General features: G+C 41.2%; 1 protein-coding gene and 1 pseudogene across 19 annotated transcripts in view; one reads left to right on the top strand and one right to left on the bottom strand.

The window, feature by feature from the left end:
* SCMH1 (Scm polycomb group protein homolog 1) overlaps positions 1-21,646 on the bottom strand; it is a 185,876-nt gene that overhangs the window by 19,918 nt on the left and 144,312 nt on the right. For 18 of the 19 annotated variants that reach the window (XM_019429156.2, XM_019429171.2, XM_019429172.2 and 15 more), the window contains 3 exons: positions 19,715-19,841; positions 2,346-2,546; positions 421-618 (listed from right to left, as the gene is read on the bottom strand). In XM_019429156.2, the coding sequence (XP_019284701.1) occupies positions 421-618; positions 2,346-2,546; positions 19,715-19,841 (526 nt within the window). The remainder of the gene's footprint in view (positions 1-420; positions 619-2,345; positions 2,547-19,714; positions 19,842-21,646) is intronic. The other variant, XM_019429169.2, reaches the window with a different exon arrangement.
* On the top strand, positions 6,099-18,736 carry LOC109254831 (protein-associating with the carboxyl-terminal domain of ezrin-like; annotated as a pseudogene).

The following is a 21,646-nucleotide window of genomic DNA, read 5'->3' as shown; positions in this document are numbered from 1 at the left end:
GGAGCACACTTCTCACTCTGCAGCCTGAGACTAAACCTTCCTGCTGGCAAGGGAGAGCTACCTTAGGCCTCTGCCGCCAGCTTCACACTGGGAGGCGTGCTGCGACCTCATGGTGGCTCCACGTGCCACACGCCGTGGGGGCTCAGGAGGGGAACTCTGAACCACCGTTTTCTAGGGATAAAAATCCAGAGGACAGAAGGTTAATCCTAGAGATAGGAAACAAAATCCTGGAGAGAGCAGAGATGGGAGAAAACCAAGGAGTCCCTGGCTGCGCCTGCGGCAAAGGTAAGGCGCAGAAAGCCAGGAGTCCAGAGAGTAGGTGCCGGGCTAGCGGGTGTGAGGGCCAGCCCCGGGGCCCCCACTGGCGCTGCTGCTAGCCCTGTGCCCCTTTCTCAGCCCAGGCCCCATCCCAGCTCCTACCTGGTAGGTACCTGTCGTGGCTGTGGCTGTGGCTGTACTCGGTGGTGGTGAGAGGCAAGTGAGTCTGTGTAAAGGGTTGGCTGCCAAACAGATTGTCACTGCGAAGGTTGTGGCAGAGCTTCTCCAGGAAGCGGAGGACGTAGGTGATGCTGTTGACTGCCGGGAGGTTGAGGGTGTGCTGTTCGCGGTCAAACACGGCTGTGGAATGAAGGAAACGGGGCGAGCGCGTCAGCCCGGCAGTGCAGGGCAGGCCGGGCGGAGGAGCCCAGCCCACTGCTTGCCTCAGGCTCACCTGGTTACACAAAGCAGTCGGTGCCCAGGTTTCCTCCCCTCCCCGCCCTCCCTCAAGGGTTTGATTTTTGCCTCCACCTCCAAAGGGCTTGCAGTAATGGGAGTGGCCAGGCCAGGCCTGTTGCACCTGGGGCTCTGAGGCGATTTTACTCAACTTGTGAAAACAACTGTGAACACAACTCTATCTGCTCCATCAGTTGGCCGGGCCTCCTCCGGGAGATCTGTTCATTTTGGGTTCTATTTCCATAAGAACTGCCTAAGAACAGAGAAACCGGGCAGATGAGGAGAATACAGCTATTGCCGGCAATGGTTTGGGTGCACAATGTGATCTGTGTCAGGGCACTAGAGTTTCAGCGGCATTTGGAAATATTCCATGCTTGGTTTTATTTTCCTCCCTATCTATCTCTATTCAAAAAATATCTGTATAATCCTTAAAAAGCAGGCCTTTGCATTTGTCTCTGAGGGCAGCAAGGAAATGGCGAGATAGGCCGGTCCCGGGAATCCAATTTGGGACAGAAGAACCCTAGGAAAGGTGTGGGTGACAGCAACGCCACAGAGGCGCAAAGAAGGCCTCATCCCTGCAGACTACTGCCCGGAAGCCTTGGCCTCCCAAGGAAAGGAAAGCTGGAGTCCCCAGCAGTCCTCCGACTTCTAGAACAATGTCTTCCGTGCGTGCCCTCCCCTCCACACAGCCAATTACTCCCTCGCCAGGGCTCCCACGTCACCCTTTACACATTTCTCGCACATGAGAATACTTCTCTCCTGTCATCTTTTCTCTTCCTCCCCAGCCAGTGCCTGGCAATAACCTCTGACGTCAGATAAAGGCTCAAAAAATGTTTGCTAACAAAATACAGTTATTTATGGGGTCTTCTAAAAGAATATTGGTATCCATGAGGGTCTGCCAAGTCAGCTGGGTTCCCTGAGACTGGATACTGCAACCTGTTAGAGGGAAGGGGTGGGAGACTATGAGGATCATGCAGTTAAGACTGAAAGGCTCCAGGTCAAGTCTTCATAGACTTGGTGGGTATAGAATGGGGTTTTGGACTTGGGAACACGGAAACAGAACTAGGGCACAGCAGAAAAAGTGAACATTCTCAGTGAAAACAAAAAACAGCATAGTTGAATCAAACTCTCATAGCAGGAAAGAGACAGGGAATGGTTTTTCCCCACTCTGCTCTGGGATTCAACTTCCTTGTAACAGGGCTGGCTTAGGCCTGGGCAGCTAAGGAGCCGGAAGAACCTAAGAGTTCTCTGGTCCCCTGAGGCCAGGTGGGAGGCTATGGCGATCTGGAGAAACTCCTGTTGCCACAATGCAGTCCCTCTGGATTCTTTCTTCTGGAATGCCTTTAAAGCAACACACATACATTTTCTGTACGCAGAGGCTAAGCAGGTAGACAGGACAGGAGTCTGCTTAGAAGCTTGGTTAAGCAGAGTCTGCATGGTATTCTACTTGGCAGAGGGGTGCATAAGGCTCAGAGGGGTTCTGGTTGTTGAAAAGGAACAGAATCCCTTCACATTTCTCCAGAGCCTACAGGCATGACTGTCGTAGGAACCAGGATGCTTTGCCAGAAATGAGCCAGTTGAGAAGGCCTGCCCCTCTGGTGAGGAGGCCACACCGGCCCAAGTGTGCTTACCTGAGATCACTTCACCACCATGGCCCTGTTTGAGGAAGCTGAAGACGGTTTTCTGATGATAAGCACAGTCGATGCAAGCCTGGACAGCCTGCTGCAACACCACGGAGGCGCGGGCTGGCCCAAAATGGTCAGGAAGCAGCTGGACCTTCTTCTTATCTAAGTGGGGGCCTGTGCTGCCATTCTTGTTCAAGTAAATACAAACTGCGGGAGACAAAGAGTCAAAACAGCTTAAAGAGCGTCCAGGGTAGAGAAGTGACAGAACGGTGCTCTCTTCTGTGTCTCACCCTCTGGGCTCTTGTCCCTAGCAGGATTCTCAGCTGCTAGGCCGGTGAAACACTGGGAGGGGGCAGAGGGTGGCTGTATCCAGCTGCAACCAGCCCAGATTGCATGACCAAAGGCTCTGGGAACAGAGCCTGCTGGAAGAACAGCCCAGACCAAAAGCCAAGGCACAGAACTTATACTTGGTCTTCTGTGCACTGAAAAGAGAATCTAAACAACTCCCCAGATGCATGTACTTCCATGTTCAGTACTTGGTTGCCTCACACATTCCTGTAGGTCTTATATGTGTAAGGGATGGTAGGGGCCATGGCAATATTAGCCAGAGTGTGCTAGTGTGTGTTTGGGCTTGCACTTAGAATGGTCACACCACTGTGACCTGCCTTGATTTCTGTTTTGGGTGGTAGAGTCCCTTTGCTATCTTTTGCATTAACACTCAGATCCAAAGAAAGTAGTAAAACAGAGAAACATGGGACCAAAGAAAACAACGGAAAGGACCTGAGGGTCCCATCTAGAGAGTTGTCTGTTTCAGTAGTTTATCAGGTCATGGCAGCTGGGCACTCTCCTGCTGCAACTCTCTACCTGGCACTGTGCTGGGCAGGGAACAGGGAAGGCACATGAGTAAGAAGCAGTCTGAAACTGAGGTGCTTCCTTGATCTCCAGAGAGAACCCATGGCAGCCTGGTCAGCTATGACATTCTTCTGGTATGCCTTCTAGGACCCACTTGAAGAGGGTACTCTGCTTTCTCACACTGTCACGCTAATGGATCGCTAATGGAAGAAAGAACAGGTGAGCAAAAGGTCTTTTTTGCCATTAAAGGCAAAATAGAGAAGAGCAGTAGCTGTGGCGGCCATGGATGGACTGCCATGCTCGTCCGTGGGGCTTCAAGTTTAGCAGATGTAAAACAAGGGGGTTGAGTCGCATGCTCTCTGGGGATTCCTCACCTAATTCGAAGGGAAAGGGAGATGGAGAGACGGAAATGGAAACAGTAAGAGTGGCAGGATGTGGAAGGTGACAGGTAGGAAAGAAAGAAGGGAAAAAGGTAAAGAATAAACCAGATGCGTTGAAATACACATTCAACTCTGTTCTCTGCTAAAACCCTCTAACATGAGTCAGACAATAAAGGAGACAGCTTAAAATTTTGGAAGCTGGAAAGCAGATAAGCAAAGCAGCAACTGACTGAGCAGACCCAAAAAAGCCAAATCCTTAACCAAGAATGGGCAATGATGAGAACCAAGCTGTTTCATCTTAAAATTCACAAAAGGCCCAAGAATGGGCAGGGGCCCCTGGAGGTGGGTGTGAAGGCAGATCTAATGAAAGAAGGATTGGGTGAAGTCTGTTAAATAGTTAGGACTTCCATGTCATGATATGACTCTTTCATTGAACACGAAAGTAAACATTCAAAAACTCAGAGAGATAAGAAGAGTAGTTAAAACAAATGAAGACATATATCTATGAAAAGACACTCAGGAGAATGTTCATAGCAGCTTAGTCATAACAGCCTAAAACTAGAACCAACCCAAACGTCCACAATGAGAGAATGCATATACAAATTGTGGTATATTCATTTATTGGGAGAGCATTCGGCAGTAAAAAAGAATGAACTGTTGATAGGGTGCTTCTCAAAAACATTACTCTTAGTGAAAGAAACCAAATATAAAATGTACATATAGTATAATTCTATTTCTGTATTAAGTTCAAAACAGAAAAATCAATTCTACAGTGAGAGAAATCAGGATGAAGGTGGGAGAGAAGGCCGACTTACAAGGAGGCATGACGTAACTTCCAGGGGTGGTAGAAGTGACTTTCATCTTGACTGGAGTTCTGGTTACGTGGTGCTTACAGAGATTAAAACTCATTTAATTGTACTTTAAGATATGTATGTTTCACTGCACGTAAATTTTATTTGATTTGTGTGTTTACACAAAAGGAAAAAAAAATATAACCAGTCCTGTGATGATTACAAAAAGAAATTCTAACATGGATTAAAGGGTGAAAGATAAAAGGCAAACTACAAAACCTTGAGAAGACTGTGGCAGTTTAAAAACATGACTCCCACACCTCTGACCTCCCTTCCATCGATCTGTGTGATACTTGACCAACAGACTGTAGAAATGACCCTGTGCCAGTTTCTGGGCCCAGGGCTTGCTTACTTAAGAAGCTGACAGTTTCCATTTCCTCTTTCTTGGGACATTCACTCTTAGGACCCAACTACCACACGTGAGGAGCCAAAGCTACCCTGTGGCAAGGTCTGTGTGGAGAGAAACCAACAGCCAACTTGTCAGCCACGTGTAGAAGTGGGTCCTCCAACCCTAGTCAAGTCACCTCAGCGGACACCACATGGAACGGGTACAAGCTGCTGCCACCTAGCCCTGCCCACATCGTTGTTTTAAGCCATGAAGTTTTGTGGTGGTTTGCTATGTAGCGAAGGATTATTGGAAGAGACAGTGGTGCCAGAAATAGGGTACCGCAGTAACAAAAACCTAACACACATGGCATTGGCTTTGAGACTGGAAAGCAGAAAGAAGCATGAAGGGCCACAAAAAGGGTGTGAGCGAAAGCAGAAAGGGGCTTGAACAGAAGCCTGTAAAAGGCGGCGGGGGGGGGGAGTCAAGCAGTTCTTTTCATTTTGTACCATCTCTGTCCTCATTAGTCTGAGCTGGCAATGCTTCGAGAATGGAAGCCTATAAGATCTTGAGAAGGCTGTCAGTGAAAGCCTAAGGCAAGAGAGGAAAACCTTATTGGAAGATGGAGGACAGGGGCCACGTGGGTAGGTAGTGATCTAGAGTTTGATGACACTGTCATCTGCAGTAACAGGGGACTAGGAAATAAATGTACCTGGTGAGCTTCGTGAAATAGCTAAAGAGACTTTTAGACAAAGTAATGAAAGTGCAAGGTGGCTTCTCATTGCCTATGATAAAAATGCAGAATGAGAAAGATGAGCTTAAAAAATATATAAAAATTTAAAAAGCCCACAAATAAAATTGCTTCTCATTTCTAGTCCTTCCAGAAGGCAAATAATTCTAAGTTATGAAAGGGTCAAATCCAGATGGGGCAATAAAATATTTTATTAAGGTGCCAGAATGATTAAGACTATGCTTCGTAGACTCTTTCTGACCAAAGGGCCCTCTAAGAATCCTAGGGCTCAGTCTTGCAGATTTTTTCCCTTAAACGGTAGGAGTTCCTAAGACCCTTAAGAGCATTGTCTCACAGCAGCCACAGAGGAAGCCCAAAGTAGAGAAGAGCTTATCTTCAAGAGATTTTGGTTGTGCCTTTGTCTAATGAAGAAAACCCCAATAATATTCCTAGTAAACCCCTCAAGTTTCTAAGAGACTCATTGTGGTGGAAGCATTGGCAGCTCAGACTAAAAGGGACAGAAATGGTACAGAATGAACAGAAGAAGCCTTTAGACCCAAACCTTTCACAGATGGGATGAAGACCAAGAAAGCAATCTCAGTTTTCTGTGGAAAAGGAAGGATGATTCAGAGGACAAAGCTGAGAGCCATGGAAAACAGTCCCAAGAAAGTAATATTGGGTCTAATTAAGGAGCTGGCAACATGCGCCCGGCTGGATTTCAGAATTTCTACAGGCCAGGGACTACTCCCGGTTGGATGGGTGTATCTGTAAGTTACCCAATGCCTGTCCCACCACTGCAGGTGGGCTACGTGGGGAGCAGACAGCATTTTTCTTTAGTTCACAGGTCTTCAGATTGAGAGGAACGACACTCAAGGAGCTGTGCCTGACAATCTGCACCTGGGAGGTCTCATCTGCACCTGCATCTGATTTAGATGATGAGATCCCAGATCCAGAGCCTGATTTGTAAAGGTAAGAGACTTTTAATGGAGACTCTTGCAAGGGGAAGAATAAATTTCCCAGGCAGGAAAAATGTAAATGAATTATGTCCAGAGAGTAGACTGAGGTGACTTTAAAATATGGTCTATAATTCTTTGACCCTCTTCCTATAGAAGAGTGGGGTCTATTCTCCTTCTCTTGAATCTGAGCTCTATGACTGCTTAATCAGTAAAATATGGTAGAAATGATGCTATGCTAATTAGGGGGCTTGAGTCTTAAGAAAATGGAAGTCTCTACTTCTTGTCTCTTGGGACAATTGCTCTTGGAACTCACCTCCCATGGTATGAGGAAGCCCAAACTACCCTCTGGAGAGGTCCGTGTAGAGAAGAACCAATAGCCGGCACCAATTTTGCTAGCCATGTGAATGAACCATCTTGGAACTGGATCCTCCAGTCCCAAATGAGCTACTCCAAATGATGCCATGTAGAAGAGAGATGAGTTGTCTTAATTTTAATATTACCTTTTTCTGGTATATAAAAGGTTATATGCCTTTCTTTCATAGTTTATGCTTTTGCCCTATTTTTAAAATATATAAATTTTATATTAAATATTAAAATATTAAAATTTATAATTGTCATGTTTTGGTTTTCTACTGCATCCATGAAATCAGAGGCTGCAAAAAAATTGGAGACGGGTTCAGTATGTTAAAAGCTTGGAAGTGGCTATTCTATCTTAACAACAAGTGAAAAGCTGAACAAAATGAAAAATTAACAATCCTTTTTAGATCCTTCAAAGAAGTGAGGTCACAGGGCAAACTGATGCCACCCAAGTTTGGAGACAAATGGGAGAATACAGAAAACCACATTTTACCAAGCAGAAACCCATGAGCAGACACTTTCCACAGTAACCAATGCCAAGGCAGGAAAATCTAAACGTAACTGATGAATTGCTGGAAGTTTAGTGTGGACAAGTCTGAGAGTTAAAAACTCTAGAGAAACCCAGTCATTGAGGGGGAGGTGTCCCACACTTTTGTGAGTTTTACCTTTAGGAGCTCAACCACATTCTCACAGTCTTAGAGAAAAATCCCCTCATGCTTCCATCAGTGAGTGCAGAAAAGGAACCATTTTAAAAACATGCAAGAGTCTACAGAAGAGTAGACTGGCCTTAACAAGGCCTGCCCTCAGGTAAAACTATTTTACCAGAGCTTAACCTGCTGGGATGTGATAGAGCCTAACCTACCTGGGAGAAAGGGAAATGCCCAATTCTAGCCTCCTCCAGCCATCCTGTCCCACCTAAGGGCAAGGAGGATAAGAAATACTGGTGAAGTTCATACTTTAGGGGCACAGCCCTTCCCCATGCCCCCCCTCCCCCCGCAAAGACTGAGACCTAATCATAGGACTATAGAACACTTCTTCCTTTCCCAGAACCTTACCATCACATTAGTAAAGGCCTATTTACAACAACTCCTTTTACCTAGTACATCATGTCTGGTTATCAAGAGAAAAATTACAAGGTATACTAAAAGGCAAAAACTGAAGTTTTAAGAGACAGAGCATAAGACTAAAGCATACACATAAGAAACTAGCCTTAGACTAGAAAGTGTAAAAACCAGACTCAGACAAGGCAGGGATGTTGGAATTATTAGATTGGGAATTTAAAACTATGATTTTTTCTAAGGGCTCTAATGAATAAAGTAGACAGCATGCAAAACAAATATGCAATGTAAATGAAGAGATGGAAATTCTAAGAAAGAATCAAAAAGAAATGCTAGAGATCTGTTGCAATGTTTACGGCAACAGAAATGACTGCCTTTGATGGACTCATTAGTAGACTTATCAGTGGGCATAGCCAAGAAAAGAATCACTGGGCTTGATGATATCTCAATAGAAATTTCCCAAACTGAAAAGCAAGGAGAAAAAAAAAAAAAAAAAAAACCTGAAAAAACTAAACAAAACAAAAACTCCCAAGGGACTATCCAGGAACTGTGGGATAACTATAAAAGGTGCAGTATACACATAATAGGAATATCAGAAGGAGAATAAAGAAAGGAACAAAAGAAATTTTTGAAGGGATAAGGACAGAAGAATTTCTGCAAATTAATATCACACACCAAACCATAGATCTAGGAAGATCAGAGAACGTCAAGCATGAGAAATACCAAAAACAATGCTACAACTAAGCATATTATATAAAAATGCAGAAAATCAAAAAATGAAGAAAAAAATCTTGAAAACCCCCCTCACCTATAGAGGAGCAACAGCAAAACTTACATCCTTAGAAACCACGTGAGCAAGAAAACGCTGGAGTGAAATAAAGTGTTGAGGGAAAACATCCACGAACCTAGAATTCTGTACCTTGAAAAATTAGCCTTCAAAAGTGATGGAGAAATAAAGACTTTCTCAGACAAAAAAAAAAAAAAAAAAAAAAAAGAGGGAGTTTGTTGCTTTATTACTAGTAGATTATCTTGCAAAAAAGGTTCAAGAAATTCCTTGAAGAGAAGGAAAATAATATCAATCAGAAACTCAACTCTACATAAAGAGCACTGTAGGAGACATACATGAAGGCAAAATAGAAACTTATTTTTCTTATTCTTAACTGATCTAACAGATAACAGTTTGTTCAAAATAGAAATAACAATATATTTGTACGTGTTATGTATATACTTACTAACACTTATGTGTAAGTGAAATGAATGACAGCAATCATACAAGGGATGGAAAAGAGGAATTAGGATTTCTTGTTATTATATCTGTGAAGTGGTACAGTGCTATTTGAAAGTAGACTTGGATTAATTATAAATGCATATTGTAAATTCTAGGGAAATCACTAAAAAAGAGGGGCACCTGGGTGGTTCAGTTGGTTAAGCATACAACTCTTGGTTTCAGCTCAGGTCACGATCTCACGGTTTCATGAGTTTGACCCTGCCTCCGGCTCTGTGCTGACAGTGGGGAGCTTGCTTGGGATTTTATGTCTCCCTTTCTCCCTGCCCACCTCCCCCCAGCGCCTTGCCCCGCCAACTCACACTTTGTCTCAAATAAATAAACTTAAAAAACACAAACCCTAAAAAAGTATAACATATTCTAAAAAAGGAGAAAAAAATGGAATCATATAAAATGCTCATTTAAAACCACCAAAGGCAGAGAAAAAGTGGAAGACAAAAACAGGCACAAAGAACAAAGGCAGCAAACAGGAAACTCAACAAATATGGTACTTATCAAACTATGTCAATAATCACTTTAAATATCAATGGTCTAAACATCAGTTAAAAGGGATTCTGAAAGTGGATCAAAAAACAAGACCCAACTCTATGTTGTCTACAAGAAACTCACTCTAACTATAAAGAGGCATATAGATGAAAAGCAGAGATAAAGATATACCATACTAACACTAATTAAAAGAAAGATAACTATATTAATTTCAGACAGAGTAGACTACAGAGCAAGGAAAGTTATTGCAGATGAAGATGGGCATTACATAATGATATAATCATCATTTATCCTAGAAGATATATCAATTCTTATGGTATATGCAACTAACAACAGACCATCAAAATGTCAGAGGTAAAGGGACACCTGGGTGGCTTAGTTAAGCATCCGACTTCGGTTCAGGTCATGATCTCGCGGTTTGTGAGTTCCAGCCCCATGTCAGGCTCTGTGCTGACAGCTCGGAGCCTGGAGCCTGCTCTGGATTCTGTCTCCTTCTCTCTCTGCCCCTCCCCCACGTGTGCTCTGTCTCTCTCTATTAAAAATAAATAAATCAAAAAAAAAAAAAAAAAAGTCCGAGGTAAAAATTAATAGAACTCTAAAGATAAACAGATGAATCCACTATTTTAATTGGAGATTTCATCATCTCTCTCTCAGAAATGGTTATCTCTCTCTCAGAAATGGACAGAACCAGCAGGCAGAAAATAGTAAGTACACTGTTGAACACAATCGCACCATCAATCAATTGGATATAATTGATATCTGTAGGTTATTTCACTCGGCAACAGCAGAACACACATTCTTCTCAAGTTCACATGAAACATTCATGAAGACAGACCACACACTGGGCTATAAAATAAACCTCAATAAATTTAAAAGAATAGAAATCATACAATGTTTGCTCTTAAACCACAATGGAATAAACAAAAAATCCGTAATAGAAATATAGGTGGAAAATCCCCCCAATACTTGGAGGTTAAACAATATATATATAAATAACACATGGGTCAAAGAATAAATCTCCAGATAAATTTAAAAATATTTTGAACTAAATGAAAATAGAAATGCAACTTATCAAAATTTCTGGGGTGCAGCAAAAGCTGTGGATAGAGGGAAATATATAGCATTGAACGTACGTATTAGAAAAGAAGAAAGATCTGAAATCAATAATCTAAGCTTGGGGCACCTGGGTGGCTAAGTCAGTCGAGTAGCCGACTTCAGCTCAGGTCATGATCTTGCAGCTTGTGGGTCTGAGCCCCGCTTTGGGCTCTGTGCTGACAGCTCAGAGCCTGGAGCCTGCTTCGGATTCTGTGTCTCCCTCTCTCTCTGCCCTTCCTCTGCTCGCACTCTGTCTCTTTCTCCCTCAAAAATAAATAAGCATTAAAAAAATAAATCTAAGCTTCTACTCTAGGAAACTAGAAAAAAAAGCATATTAAATCTAAAGTGAGCATAAGAAAAGTAATAATAAAGAACAGCAGAAATCAATGACACTGAAAACAAGAAGTCAATCGAACAACAAAATCAATGAAACCAAAAGCTGGTTCTTTGAAGAGATCAATAGTATCAAAAGCCTTTAGACAGGCCAAATTTAAAAAAATGACACAAATTACTACTATCAGAAATAAAAGAGGGGACACCACTACGGATCCATAGTCATTAAAAGGATAACATAGCAATACTATGAATAATTCTAGGCCCACAAATTTGATAATCTAGATAAAATGGACCAATCCATGAAATCCACAGTCTGCCAAAACTCACACAAGAAGAAAAAGATCATCTGAATATGCCAATAACTATTAAAGAAATTGAATCAATAATTAATATTCTTCCAAAATAGAAAGCACCAGACTCAGATGGATTCACTGGTGAATTCTACTAAGTATTTAAAAAATACATTTTACCAATTACCTATAAGCTCTTTTAGAAAACAGAAGCAGTGAGAATACTTCATAATTCATTCTAGGAGACTGGCATTACCCTAATACCAAAACCAGAGAAAAACATTACAAGAAAAGAAAATTACAGACCAATGTCTGTAGATGTAAAAATCCTCAACAAATTACTAGCAAATCCAATCCAACAATACATTAAAAAATATATATATACACTACAACCAAATGAGATTTATTTCAGGTGTGCAAGGCTGGTTCAAAACATTAAAAAATCAATTAATGTAATACATCACATAAGCAGGCTAAAAAAAAAAACAACTATTACATGATCATATTAATAGATGCAGAAAAAACATCTGACAAAATCCAAGGCTGATTCATGATAAAAACTCTCAGCAAATAAGGACTAGAGGGGAACTTCCTGAGCTTGATAAAGAATATTTACAAAAAAAAACTTCAGCTGACATCACTTAATGGTGAGAAACCAGAAGCTTTCCCATTAAGATCAGGAACAGGGTAAGTATGTTCCCTCTCACTACAACTTTTCATTATTGTACCAGAAGTCCTGACTAATGTAATAAGAAAAGGAAATAAAAGGTATACAGATTGGGAAAGAAGAAATAAAATTCTCTTTTTCACAGATGACACAAATGTCTATGTAGAGAATGCAAAAGAATTGACAAAAAAAAAAAAAAAATCCTGGAACTAATAAACAATTATAGCAAAGTTGCAGGATAAAAGGTAAATATACAAAAGTCAAATTGCAAGAAACAAGTGAAATCTGAAATTAAAAACACAATACATTCACACTAGTACCTCCAAAAATAAAATACTGGGAATAAACCTAACACAATATGTAGAACTTACATAAGGACAACTACAAAGTCTGATGAATAATAATAATAAAAAAACCCTCTTAACTACAGAGAACAAACTAATAGTTACCAGAGGGGAGTTGGGTAGGGGGATGGGTGAAATAGGTGATGGGAGTTAAAGAGTACACTTATCATAATAAAAAAATAAAATAAGAAAGAGGAAACTAAACAAATGAAGAGATATCTCATGTTCACAGACAGGAAGACCCAATATTGTCAAGATGTCAGTTTTTTCCAACTTGATCTACAATTCAATGCAATCTCAATCAAAATCCCAGCAAGTTATTTTGTGGCTACTGAGAAAATGAATCTAAAGTTTATATGGAGAGGCAAAAACCTCTAAATAGTCAATACAATATTGAAGGACAAGAACAAGGACTGAAACTACCTAACTTCAAGACTCATTGGAAAGCTACAGTAATCAAGACAGTATAGTATTGGTGAAAGAATAGACAAATAGATCAAGGAACAGACAGAAAGCTGAAGAACAGTCCCACATAAATACAGTGAACTGATCTTTGATAAAGGAACAAAGGCAATGCAATAGAGAAAAACACGGTCATTTCAACAAGTGGCACTGATACAACCGGACAGCTGTATGCAAAAAAAAAAAGGAATCTAGATACAGACTTTATACCCTTCACAAAAATTAACTCAAAATAGGTCACAGACCTAAATGTAAAATTCAAAACTATAAGACTCCTAGAAAATAAAACAGGAGAAAAAATGAGAATGACCTTGGGGTGTGGCAACGGCTTTTTAGATATAACACCAAAGGTGTGATCCATGAAAGAAATAGTTGATAAGCTGGATTCATTAAAATTGAAATCTTCTGCTCTGTGAAAGACACAATCAAGATAATGAGAAGAAAAGCCACAGAGGGAGAGAAAAATCTGCAAAAGGTACACCTGATAAAGAACTGTTTCCCAAAATATACAAAGAATTTTTAAAAAGTCAGCAATAAGAAAATGAACCCAATTAAAAACTGTTAGCTATCTCAGCAAAGAAGATACATAAATAGCAAATAAACATATGACAAGACGCTTTCCCTTGTGTGTGTGTATATCATTAGGGATACGCAAAATAAAACAACAATGAAATACCACTGCACACCTATTAGAATGGCCAAAATCCAGAACACTAACACCACCAAATGCTGGCGAGGATGTGGCGCAAAAGCAACTCTCATTCATTGCTTGTGGGAGTGCAAAATGGTACAGCCACTTTGGAAGCCAATTTGGCCATACTTTACAAAACTAAACACGCTCTTACCATATGACCAGCAATCTCATTCCTTGGTATTTACCCAAAGGAATTTAAAATTTATGTCCACACAAAAATCTGCACATGGATGTTTACAGCCGCTTAATTCATAATTGCCCAAACTTGGAAGCAAACAAGATGTCCTTCAGTAGGTGAATAGATAAACTGTGATACAGCCAGACAATGGTATATCATTCAGCCCTAAAAAGAAATGAGCCATGAAAAGACATGAAGAAAATTTAAATGCACATTACTAAGTGAAAAGGTCAGTGTGAAAAGGCTACATACTGCATAATTTCAAATACATGACATTCTGGAAAAGGTAAAATTACAGAGACAGCAAAAAGATGAGTGGTTGCCAGAAGTTAGGGGGGAAGGTGGGATGAATAGGCAAAGCATGGACGTTTTTTTAGGGCGGTTAAAATATTTTGTATTACCCTATGATGGTGGATACATGCCATTATACATTTGTGAAGACCCACAAAATGTACAACCCCACAAGAGAACCCTAATGTAAACTACGGGCCCTGGGTGATAATGATGTTTCAATAGAGGTTGATCACTTGAAACAGATGTACTTACTACTCTGGTGGGGGAATGCTGATAATAGAGAAGGCTGTGCATGTGTGGAGGCAGGGGTATATGGAAAATTTCTGGACCTTCTGCTCAATTTTGTTGTGAACCTAAAAAAAAAAAAACAAAAACCAGTCTAGTAAAAAATTCAGAAAACAAAAAAGAGTTCATAGCAGATGCGAATATCCAAGAGTGGGGAAGTCACATACACTAAGTGTATGTGACCAATTTCCTAAATGTATGTAGGATCTTTTTAGGCAGATAATTTTGCAGGACTGGTTTTCCACCAAACACCCTTTGGAAAATGCCACTAGAATAATGAATAAGGATACTTTAAAAGTAAGATGCTAGACACAAGAAACTAAATACAAAGTCTGGAAGATACAGTTGAGGTAAGCTTTGACAAAAGTTGAGCAAAACGTCAAGGAGAATAGGGGTAAGAATAAAGAGGGTTAATAATATTACACTACGAGTTCAAGAGGTTCAACATTTGAATAACATGTGTGCCAGAAGGAGTGAAGGGAGACAAAGAAGTGGGAGGAAGTCACTGAAAAAAGAATTTAAGAAAATTTCAAGAAGCTAAAGAATGGATGGGCACATGAAGTGTCTAGCATGGCCAGTAAAAATACTCACATCTCAGGTGAGATTGCAGAATACTACTGATGAAGAGAAGCTTCAAAGAGAACAAACAGGTTTCATGCAAAATTAAACATGCATATCTATGAAAGATTTACATGGGAAAATAAAGACATGGGAAGGAGCAAACCAGGAAGAACACAAATGGTAGGAGAAGAGGATGCTGAGAAACTCAGAAGGCTCCAGAAGAGACTTCTCTTTAAGGGTTTGAAATGGATAGAATATATAATGTGCTTGAACATAAAGAGAGATATACATAGTAGTAAGAGAGCTTAAGGTTGAATTAATAACTATCTAGCAAAACAAACACATAAAGAAATCAACAAGATTTACTCTGAAAACAAAATGTGCAACAAAGGAAGAATAATCATAGTACACTACTTGGTTCAATTGGGAATAGCATTCCACAAATTACAATGACAAAATACTGACTTTCAATCTAATCAAAATTATAATATCATGTTATTAAGATAGGGAAGTGTGTGTGGGTGGGTAAGTGACCAGAGATTAAGAAGAGTTAAATCTTCAGCTTCTAAAGTGGGTTGTCACACAAAGAAATAAAACGTATCCAAATTGGCAAGGAGGAAGCCAAACTTTCACTCTTTGCAGACAACATGACACTATGTGCAAAACCCAAAAGACTCCACCAAAAAAACTGCTAGAACTGATCCATGAATTCAGCAAAGTCGCAGGACATAAAATCAATGTACAGAAATCAGTTGCATTTCTATACACCAATAACAAAGCAGCAGAAAGAGAAATCAAAGAATCGATCCCATTTACAATTACACCAAAAACCACGAGATACCTAGGAATAAACCTAACCAAAGAAGTGAAAAATCTATACAATGAAAACTACAGAAAGCTTATGAAAGAAATGGAAGAAGACACAAAAAACTGGAAAAACATTCCATACTCATGGATTGGACAAACAAATATCATTAAAATGTCAATACTACCCAAAGCAATCTAAATATTCAATGCAGTCCCTATCAAAATAACACCAGCATTCTTTACAGAGCTAAAACAAACAATCCTCAAATTTGTATGGAACCAGAAAAGGCTCTTAATAGCCAAAGCAATCCACTAATGTGGGTCTTCCAGGTAATGCTGAAAAGACAACTAGGCACCTTAGAGGTATCCAGAATGATATGGGGCAAACCAAGCAAATATACAGGCATCTAGGGGTTGGAAAACATAATCAATATTTCTATTGATTCATAGAAAAGTGTTCATCTGTGTTTTTCTTCCTCATCCATGGAACTTAGGGGCAAAGGCCACTGTTTCATTAATCTAATGACACTCTTTTAGACTAAGCAAACCCAGTCATTGGCTGGGGCTAGATGCAGATGATGTATTTGGAGAAATATGTGATAAGACCCTGACTAGAACTGGACATAAATACCACAGGTAGACTATGTTGTCTTCCAATGGTTAGTTGGAGAAGAAACTATAGCTGGCCTTCCCTTCAAGCTCTAACATTCCAGGATTTGGGTGGAGACATAGTTAACTCTAAGAAAAAGACTATGCTAACTTCCCTGGGGACTATTCCAATTGCTTAAATATCTCTAAAGAAGGTGGAGAATCTGCAGAGTAAGCAGAGTAAGGTTTCACACACGTATCTTTACTTTACACATAAGAAATGAGTGTTATTCATGGGGTACCCGGGTGGCTCAGTCAGTTAAGCATCCAACTCTTGGTTTTGGCTCAGGTCATGATCTCATGGTTTGTGGGATCGAGCCCTACATAGGTCTGTGGTCTCAGTGTGGAGCCTGCTTAGGATTCTCTCTCTGCCTTTCTCCTGCCCCTCCCTCCCTCTCTCTCTCAAAATAAATAAACTTAAAAAAAAAAAAAAAAAGAGGAGCACCTGGGTGGCTCAGTCAGTTAAGTGTCCGACTTTTGGTTTCGGCTCAGGTCATGATCTCGTGGTTCGTGGGATTGAGCCAGGCCTCAGGCTCCGCACTGATATGCAAAGCCCGCTTGGGATTCTCTCTCTCTGCCTCTCCCCTGCTCAGGCTCTCTCTCTCTCTCGAAATAAATAAATTAAAAAAAAGAAAAGAAATGAGAATTATTCTTTATAGTTACCCCACTGGGAGACTGTATATCTATTTTACTGGTGTAGCTCTTTCAGTTACCTTCATAGATGGCTGGTTTATGAAATGGAGACAGATAAAAAAATAGTCACCACACTTTGCTCTGAATCAAATGTTCATTGGTTGGTCTCCAAAAATCATGTTCACTCTCACAGCACCAAGTTTGCCACCATCAATGATGCTAAAAAATCAGCCTGGGCTTTGTTTGGGTTTGTATGGGCTGATGTTTGCTTTGGTCAGTCTGCAGCTACAGGGGTCCTGAGAAGAGGGAGAAGGCACTCTCTGGAAAATAACTGTAGCTCTGGGTCTCCGTTTTGGTTCTCCTCAGCTTTCAACAGACCTTGCTTTATCCCATTCCAAGATGTCAGCCAGCACTCTGCACCTTGCCCATGACCTCCTCAGGAACGATGGTCTAGAAGTTGTGAATTTCTTGAAAAGTTTAATGTTGAAGAGTAAAGAGGAAAAAAAAATCAGAATTCTTCAAGTTTCAGCTGCTCGTGAGAGGAATTAATAGCATCATGGTTGGTGCCTCTTCTGCTTAACCAGGTGGTGTGTGCAGAGCCAGCAGCCTTTAAAAGTTTTCTTCCTCATCTGCTTGGCTCCGTAAAAGACAGTGCACAGGGAGAAACCCCAGAACTCCCTTGCTGGCTCTTGCTGGCCCCGTTCCAGTCACAGGTGATCCCCGTGCCGCTCCAGCTGTTTGAGGGTCACGATGAGCACACGTGGAAAGTGCTGCTGTCTCACCTGGAGGCTTGTGTGGAGCACTTCACTCAGGAGCAGCTGAAGAAAGTCACCTCGTCACAGGTATTACCAGGCCGGCATGCTACCCGTGATTCCACTGTGGCAGTTACTCGTCACAGCCTGGCAACGGTGGTCTCTCTACTTGGACCAGAGGTGATTGTGGGAGGAGGAAAGAACCAACGTCTTCAAACGCACTGCCTCAAGTTCGACTACAAGTATTGACCTTTCTTCAGAAAGTGAGTGATTTTCTCAGCCTATTGAATTTCCCACAAACGGAACCTCAGATGTAAAAAATACCTCAGAAGACAGTGAAAACTTCCCATCAAGTTGTAAAAACTTGCCTCAGTGGAGCGAGCCAAGGGAGCCTGCACACCAAACTGTCAAAGCACAGATCTGTCCTACAGAACCCTTGGATGCTGCCAAGGCCCCACTCACTCACTAGTGCAGAGGGGGAACTGTGGGATGACTTAGCACCGAGCAGCTAAGATCCTAAGAGAAACCCTGGAGCGGAACCACTGCTCACTCTGCAAGAGACCTGTCACCTCAGGGGAGCAAAAGGCCATTCCTATTCTGCTTCCACTCACCGAAGAGTCCAAGCCTTTGAAATCAAGCCCACCCCAAAAGACCAGTCTTGCACAGAGCGGGGACGAGCCAGACCAAACCAAGCTGCCAGAAGTGTCACAAGGAAGGAGGTTTAAGGTTCCATCAGAACTGGGTTTAGGAGAGCTTGCCAATTCAAGTAAAAAAGAAGCCACTACAAGATCTTGAGTTGGATGGGTTTGTTGATACGATCCTGGAAATTAAGCCTGCAGCCACTATTCTTATTTTACCTGAACTGAGGACACAGATAGTTCCCAATAAGATGATGTCCCACCAATGATGCAGCTTTCCTCAAACTTTGCTGCAGCAGAAATTACTGTGGGAGAGTTTGAAGGCTGGGGAGGGGAAGGGAAGTCGAATTAGGAAGACGGTACTGGTGACAATGCATGGCAGTTACACTGTAGGAAAAAGGATTCCTTTAAGGAAAAAAAAAAATCAAACTAATACCTCAACAGCAGGCTCCACAGATAAAAACCACCGGGGCGCCCTGTTTTTGCCCTTCCAGGAGCTCTTTTTCCAGCCTGTGCTAACTCAAGTATGAGCCCTTCCTTGAGTGGCGGCTGAGAGTCCCAGGCAGTGAAGAGGCTCATAGCTCTGGTTTCTCCGAGGAAGAGCCGTGTGCGTTTGACTAAGAGCTCTGTGAAACCAAGTGGCTGTGGAAAGGCTGAATTTACTCCCCAGGAGAGAAGAAAATAAATACAAATACCCAAGTTGATAAGCTTAATTTTGTGCCATTTCTTGAACAGTCAGAAAAGAGTAATTAAGTTCTACTATAAAATATAACTTATGGAAAAAAAATTTAGCTATAAGGTATATAAACGATTTTAAATTGCTAAGGTTTTCTTAGGCAGCTTATCGGGTTACAGTCGTGCTGAGCGAATAGCCCTGTGGGACCCTGGGTGGTTACTGACTCTTCCTCATGTGTTATAGTATACCAAAGTTCTTAATGAGAAATATCTCCCACAATCCTGTTTTCTAAATATCCAAGAAAGACTATTTTCACTAGAAAAAAAAAAAAATCAGAGCAGTCGCACACGTATTTGAGTGGTGGCAGGATTACTGTAATGCTGGAAGGATTCTGCAAGGGATCAGTAAACAGGGAGCACTCCCAAATGGAAAGGATGAGTATTAATACAAAGTGGGCCAGGGGCTCCTGGTGCTGGCCCTGCCTCCACCCCACCCCATGCCCCAGCTCCCCAGCCCTGAGTTCACAGAACATCTATCCAAGTTTCTTCAATTGCTTGGAAAGGATGAAGGTTTCTCTGAAACTATTTCAAATGCCAAAGATAAAAAAAATTTTTTTTTAAAGATTTGATTTAGGTTTACAAATGGACAGGGGTCTAATTGCTGGTGCAAGACAAGAGAAAGTACAGATACTGGGGCCTGGGCCTTGTTGTAGCTAATACCATGATCTGCTCTTACCTGTGGGGGCCTGCATGGCTGAGCTGGGGATGGTGGCAGCATCTTGGGGTACAGTGCTGGTGTCCGGTTCAGGGGTGCTGGTTGTTGGTGAGGTGGGTGGTGGGTTCAGCAAAGTCCGAGGTTTCCTCTGTCAAAACGGATGGGGAAAAGTTTGCTACCCATGACAGGTAACTTGTCTTCTGATTCCTCTATTCCTAGTACTCAATTCACCCATGAAACGAAATACGTATTTGTGGATAGGGCTGTGTTTTCACTTTGTTTTCCACACAGAATCTTGCCCCAAACTTTACATACAGTAGATGCTTAGTAAATATTTTCTGAATCTATGTACAAGACTCTGGGCTTCTACAGAGCCAGCGCTTAATTCACTGTCATTTATACTAGATTCAATGTTATCATTTGAAATTCCAGGTTCTTCATCAGCTGGGCACACAAAAGTACAAAAGGCTTAAGTCTACTTTGACATTATTTTGTACTTTGCTTCTCTCTTTAAAAATGGAAACGTTCCTTCCCCTAACTACCAATTCGTTCCTCTGTCTACCTCTTCAGCTTATCATCTGCCATTTCTTATCTTAAACTTTCTACCCTAAGATTTGAATCTCTAACTAAATTACTTCTCTAAAAGCTCTGCAATTTTACCTGGGCTCTGCTTTTACAGTAATATCTGTCCCTTCTGCCTGGAATGGCCTTTCTTTCTTTCTTTCTTTCTTTCTTTCTTTCTTTCTTTCTTTCTTTCTTTTTTTTTTTACCTTATAGATATCTGTTTATCCAGGAAATTTTTTCTAGATTTCCTCTAGTTACTGTCTCTTTTGTGCTATCTCTGTACTTTGTATTGCATCTGTCACAATGTATTGTCATATATATTTACATACTGGTGTCCCCTATTAGCCTGGAGCTCCTTGAGGGTCTGATTCTGAGTACTGTTCCTAGTATGGCAATTGCCATATAATAAGTCTCAATAAACATTCTGAACGAAGCACACAGTACGGAATACCAATAATGGGGGAAGGATTACAAATGATTTAAGAAAAATCGAAGATCTCCTCTATGCTGTTCAGGGCAGTCTGTAGGAGAGAAAGATCTCAGAAGGTTCTTTCCAAGAAATAGTTTTCTAAAAGCCTTTCTGAATGCAAGGAAATTGTAATCATCACTGAGGTTCAGAAATCCCTTTTTACTAAATGTCCCATGTTGTTTCCACTGCTGGGAGCTATATAAACCTGTCTGCCTTCTAGGAGTGTATTATCTAAAGTGACAGCACCAGTGACAGCAGGCATATATAAGATGGCCTTGTCTGTGGAAGTTATCATACAAACATGAAACATTCAAAGCATACATGGGACATGGACATTTCTTTTTTCTTTCTTTTTTTTTTTTTTTTTTTTTTGGATACTGCTTAAAATAAAAGTTTAAATAAACAAGGAGCCAGGGAAGAAGGGAAACATCAGTTCAACTTCACTGAGTTGGTGGTGGGATTTCACGGGATCCCTGGAGGAACAAGCCTGGTAGGTTAGGAGCCCAAATATTGTAGCAGAAAGCAGAGAGATGGAAGACATCATTATTATTTGAGATACATGTATCATATCTATTCATATATTACCTCATCTCCATTTTATTGGTGAGAAAACTGGAGCTCAGAGCCTTACTCAGAGATGTTTCTCACAGTCACACAAGTGGTAAGAAATGGAAATGAGATATAAACCTGTTTGTCTGGCTTCAAAGCCTCTGCTCTAGTCATGAGACCACTTCACTTTAGAAGGGAACAGAAGGGCCATGGGTTAAGTGGAAGGCATATACATTTACAGAAGTAGGCATAAGGACAGGAGGGGGAATTAGTGAGTCAAATGCCAGCCCATAATATACAGGATAAGATGAGAATTATTGTTTTCAAGAGGGTTGGAAAGAACGGGGACTTTGGTTATTACTATGTTTAGG

Source organism: Panthera pardus, unplaced genomic scaffold, assembly GCF_024362965.1.
Source record: "Panthera pardus isolate Hobbes unplaced genomic scaffold, ASM2436296v1 HiC_scaffold_11, whole genome shotgun sequence".
NCBI classification, from domain to species: domain Eukaryota; kingdom Metazoa; phylum Chordata; class Mammalia; order Carnivora; family Felidae; genus Panthera; species Panthera pardus.
This window is presented reverse-complemented; position numbering and strand designations above follow the sequence as displayed.